This window comes from Belonocnema kinseyi, chromosome 6 (assembly GCF_010883055.1).
Source record: "Belonocnema kinseyi isolate 2016_QV_RU_SX_M_011 chromosome 6, B_treatae_v1, whole genome shotgun sequence".
NCBI classification, from domain to species: Eukaryota; Metazoa; Arthropoda; class Insecta; order Hymenoptera; family Cynipidae; genus Belonocnema; species Belonocnema kinseyi.
In genome coordinates this window covers 139,595,339-139,600,736 of record NC_046662.1, presented here as the reverse complement: position 1 = coordinate 139,600,736, position 5,398 = coordinate 139,595,339, and the positions used below count along the sequence as shown (strand labels likewise).

The following is a 5,398-nucleotide window of genomic DNA, read 5'->3' as shown; positions in this document are numbered from 1 at the left end:
TTTTACATCCATATATATCTTTTGAAAATTAAAATTCGAAAATTTTTTCTAAAGCCTCCAGGGGACTTCGTTTTCGCACGAAAAAATTTTATGTGCCCTTATAGCATCCGGACCCACAATTGCAAGTGAAAAGATACTTCTTAGATTGTCTATGAAAAAGATTGCACAAAAACATGAACACGAAGTTGCTCGTTCTTAGTAATTAATTAATTAACTGTCAGTAGGTGTGCGTGTAGAAATGTTTAATTAATCAAATAATTTGTTTCTGTTCTAGGCGTGCTGTCTATACAAAATGATCCAACTCGTTCGAAATCCTCCCAAGAGAACATGGTCTTCAGTGCGAGTGCATTTTCTGGTCCTAAAAGGACTTACGGTGCCTTGGAACACGAAGCCTCTTTAAGTCTCCAAAGAACACTTCCGGCTCTCCAATTAGAGAGTTCAAAAAGTGCGAGTGATTATGATAGGAAAGAGCCTCTTTATATAGAGAAGACTTTTAATGCCCATGAACCAATCGACGTTCTAACATCCTCAAAAAATATAAATCAAATCGACGGGAACAACCTTGAAGTGAAACCCGGAGAATATTATTCGTACGTAATAATGTGACTTTTTACTTTAAATTCCTTTGTTGAATATTTATTTATTATTTATTATTAAATCTAGTAAGAATTTATGAAAGTTTTTAAGCAACACGTATTAAAAGTAGAGATTTGTGAAAACACAGTTGTCCTATTCAAACTTTGACCCAGGCTTTTTTTTCAAGTTAAATTGTATGTATTCAATCTCTCCCTTTTACGGGTTTGAGGGCCTCCGCTGCATGTACATATATTTACAATTCCATCCTTAGTCTAACTTAACTACTACTTATATTCTACTCTTTCGCATTACGCAGGATAAGCAATAGTAACAGTAGTGACATTAATTCCTCAAATTAGCGAGCTTCCAGGGCTTCCATTTCCTCTTACCATAAAAAATGCATTTTCCACGATATTGAAAAAAATTTTCGCTTTTTACTGTCCTTTTTCAGGATCACCCGTTTGGCTCTGCCCTACTCGCTTGCTTTCCCTTACTTCTTCCAATTTATTCATCCACATCACTCACTCCTTCTCCCATTCTGAACTTTTTTATTTTTTGCAGATATTCTGGTTCCTTCAATCCTTTGACCATCATATACCATCTATTGTACCTCGAATCTATAATCTTTGTCCATCTCTCTTCTCCTTGTTTAACCACTAGCTCCAACTGTATGTCCTGCCACTCCATAACCCCTTCTCGAATATTACATACTCTTTTCATTTTTCTCCTTTCTTTCTCCCATTTTGAATTTCCCACATTACCTCTCGCTTCATTGTTCCGAATTTTGCCGAAACATGCTTGTGCAATTCTACTTCCCTCCCCCTTTTTAGCTTCTCTTCAAACCTCCAGGCTCTCTTAATTTGTCTAGTAACCATATTTTCTCTTCCTAACTCTTCTTTTAACATATATACTGGGCAACTCCAGCTAATCCCCATTACCTACCTCAGAAATCGCTCATGCATGCTCTCTACTTTCCTATGTTCCTTCTATTCCCAGATCTCCAACCATAACACAACACCGCCCACACCAACGCATCAAACAACCAGACCCTCATTCTCCAATCGTTTTTGAAACTTCTCTTTCCTATACCCCATACTTGGCCCATTACTTCACTCGCACATTCAATTCTTTTCCTCACCTGCAGCTCGTTTCCCTCTTCTGCCTCAAACCAAAAACCTAGGTAACAGAACTCTTCCACAATTTCCACTTTTTGTCCATTCATCTTCCAAACGTAGTTTATTTTGCTCTTTCTATTTCTGAAACACATCACCTTTGTCTTATCTACGTTCACCGTCAGCTCTTTTGTTCCCACATACTCTTCGAAGACTCTCATCATTAGGCTCATCCTCATCTCATAATCTGCTAATAGAACTACATCGCCCGCTTATGCTAGAGAGTATAGTTTTCTATTACCCAAAACCGTTCCTCCTTTCTCTTTCTCCTTTAGCTTCTCCTCTAAGTCTGCCAGTAGGATATTAAATAGTAACAGGCTTAAGGGGTACCCTTGCCTTAGACCTCGGCCTGTCCAGAAAACCTGCCCTTTTTTCTTTCCTACTTTCACCCTAATCCTGGTTTCAGTAAAAATTTCCTTTATTCTCTCCACCAACTTTTCCTCTACACCCCTCTCTTTCATTGCCTGCCATAGCACTTTTCTGTTCACTAAGTCAAACTCTGCTTTGAAATCTACAAACAAAGCGACTAGTTTCCCTTTCTTTTTCCCCAAATTTCTGTTAACTAAATAGTAAAATACGTAGATGTTGTCTATAGTTCCCATCCCTTTTCTAAATCCCGTCTGATTATGTGGGATACTTTCTTTTTGTTCTACTTGACTCTCCAACCTTTCTCTTAAGATTTCCGCATATATTTTATAGCCGACGGACATGAGAGTGATCCCTCTGTATTCCTCTACCTTCTTCCCTTCCCCTTTCTTTATAAGCGGTACCTCCAGTCCCGTCGTCCACACTTCCGGCCAACCTTCCCCTTTCCAGACCTTGTTGCAGATCTTCCACATCCCATCCCTAATCCCTTCTCCAAACTTCATCGCTTCGTTCTGCATCCCATCTTTTCCTGTCGCCTTGTTTCTTTTAAACCTATTTATTGCCTCATCCATTTCTTTTCTTGTTATCTCGTTTCCTTCCTCCATTTTTCCTTGGACTATCCTACACTTTTCCCCTTTGATCTTATTTTGCTCTCCCCCTAATTGACCCTTAAAATAATCCGTCCATCTCTCCATTTCTATTTCTTCGTTAACGCCCTTCCTTTCCGCTCTATCCCTATTTATCACATCACACACCCTACCTCCTTTGATCGCTTTTTCTACTTCTGCTTTATATTCTTCCTTTCCCCTTTGTCTTTTTATTTCCAGCTTCTTCTCATGTTCTTTTTTCCTCCTGTTATACTCCTCCTTCTCCATTTCCCCTCTTCTCCATTTGCTTACACCCTCTTTTATTCTCTCTTTACTCTCCCAGCATTCCTCGTTCAGTATTTATTTAAATTAAAAATATACCATTTTTCAAATCATGTATTAGTTCCAAGCCATATGCTATACTTAGCCCGAAAGTCTCGTTCTTGTAAAGATAAAACAAATTTTAATTCTCCATAAAATTAAATCAAAGTTTTTTCTCCAAAAAATGCACACAAGATAAACTCTTAGGGGATATATTTAACATACCAACTTTCTGGAAAAAATTAGTTTCAAAATTCTTCACTTTGTAAGTTTTGAAATGATTCAACAACATGAATGCTCAGGTTAAAATATCCACATGGAAATCCGCACGGAATTTCGTGTGCGTGCTAAGTTTCTAGAATTATCTCGAAGGGTCTCAAGGACTTTATGCAATGATATTGCACAAATGCGATAAACGAATTTTGCCTAAGCAACTTGAAGGTTATTTATTGTCTCAATTAAGCATTTACCGTAAAAACTGTCAATGTTCTATTTTGATTTGCGTCACCATTATCTACTGCATAATACAGTTTAAAGAAAACAAGAATGATTTATTAGGACATTATCGAGAATACATTTATTACCAAATTCCTGGCCTTATTTATATAATCCGCAAAAGATGTAGAACCTTTATAAGTGTTTGCCTTTCCTGCTAATTTAAGCCGTTTCAAGCTTTAAGTTCTAAGCCGCTTTTAGAAGAGTTTTACCTAGACATTTTACATGATACTCTGCATTTTTAATTCTGTATTCCAGGGTTGAGTTTTGAGCACTGGTTGTCTATAAGGCAGCATGTATTTTATTAAAGCTTTCATCGTTTTTTTTTCTGGATGCACTTTAAAGTTCAGTGACACTAAACATTTTCGAAACTCACGATAAGGCATTGTGTATTTTATGCAAGGATTCATGCACGTTTTTAATGGGAACCTTAGTATACTAGGCAGTCTGATAAGTACCTGAAAATTCTGAGAGATGGCATTTGTATTCACTAATGTGAACCATTTTCGTCGAGCTTGATCCTTCAAATGACGCCTGTCAAAACTTCAGCCATTTATGTTTACGCATTTACAAGTTACAGCACTGAGAAGCGACTAACCTCAGAGTTTTTTTTAATATGGAAAAATCTGAGTTTCGAGTTTTGATCAAACACTACTATCTTCGCAAGAAAAGGATATCCGAGACCAAGGCTAAGCTGGATAAGTATTACCCGGACTCTGCACGATCTGGGCGCCCAAAAGAGGTCACTACACCAGAAAATGTCGAAAAAATTCATGATATGATGTTGAATGATCCCACAGTGAAATTGAGAAAGGTAGCTAATGCTCTAGACATATCATTGGAACGTGTGGGCAATATCGTGCATTCAGTTTTGGGCATGAAAAAGCTCTGCGTGCGATGGGTGCCGCGTTTGCTTACAGTGGACCAAAAACGAATTAATGTGACAACTTTCCAGCAGAATTTGGGATTATTTTCGCGTAAGCCGAATGAGTTTTTGCGTCGATTCATAACCATGGATGAAACCTGGATCCACTACTACACTCCTGAGTCAACGTAACAGGAAAAACAGTGGGTTTCACCGGGCCAAAGTGCTCCGAAGCGTCCAAAAACGCAACAATGGGTCGGAAAGGTTATGGCCTCCGTATTTTGGGATGCACATGGCATAATATTCGTGGACTATCTTTAAAAAGGTAAAACCATAACCGGAGCATTGTGAGGGATTTCACAAATTAAAGGAAAGGAAGGGGATATGGAACGTCGAGAAGCAGGTGTAGTCAATGAGGAGGAGGCGATTAGATATAAAATAAAAGGCTTTATTAACCAACTTACAGGAGTTGATAATATCCGGGCAGTGAAGCCAAGATACCCGACAGTTGGCGGCGGTGGGGGTCGGCGATGATGCTGGTGAGTGATCCTTTCGGGGGGTGGCGTTCGGGTGGGTTGGTGCTGGTATCGGAGGCAGACTAACCAGGCGTGACGGGAGGCTAAGACTCAACGTAGACTCACTGTCCGGGGATGGGGTTGGTGGTAATAAGGACAGGGGTGGCTCTCCCCACTCCCAATCCTAGGCCCGCAGGGCCGTATGGTAACGGGGCGCTTGTAACTTCGTTACAACCTCCCCCCCTCTGTTTGGGACGATGTTTCTTCTTTCAGGAAATTTTCGGTCTTCTCAATTTCCTCGTTGAGTGTCCCACATTCTTCTAGTTCTTTCCATTCCTCCTTTCTTAAAGAAATTTTTATAATTTCTTTTAATTTCTGATGTGCTTCTATCCAGCCTCTTTTAATATATTTGGTCCTTGACGAATCCGGAACAGTGTGGTAATTTTTCGTCCTGTTCAATATCTTTCCACAGTACGTATCGTGAAGAATGTATAGTTGCAC

General features: G+C 39.2%; 1 protein-coding gene across 7 annotated transcripts in view; it reads left to right on the top strand.

The window, feature by feature from the left end:
* LOC117174095 overlaps window positions 1-5,398 on the top strand; it is a 298,870-nt gene that overhangs the window by 93,388 nt on the left and 200,084 nt on the right. For all 7 annotated transcript variants that reach the window (XM_033362825.1, XM_033362821.1, XM_033362819.1 and 4 more), the window contains one exon: window positions 275-590. In XM_033362825.1, coding sequence (XP_033218716.1) covers window positions 328-590 — 263 coding nt within the window. In that variant the 5' untranslated portion in view covers window positions 275-327. The remainder of the gene's footprint in view (window positions 1-274; window positions 591-5,398) is intronic.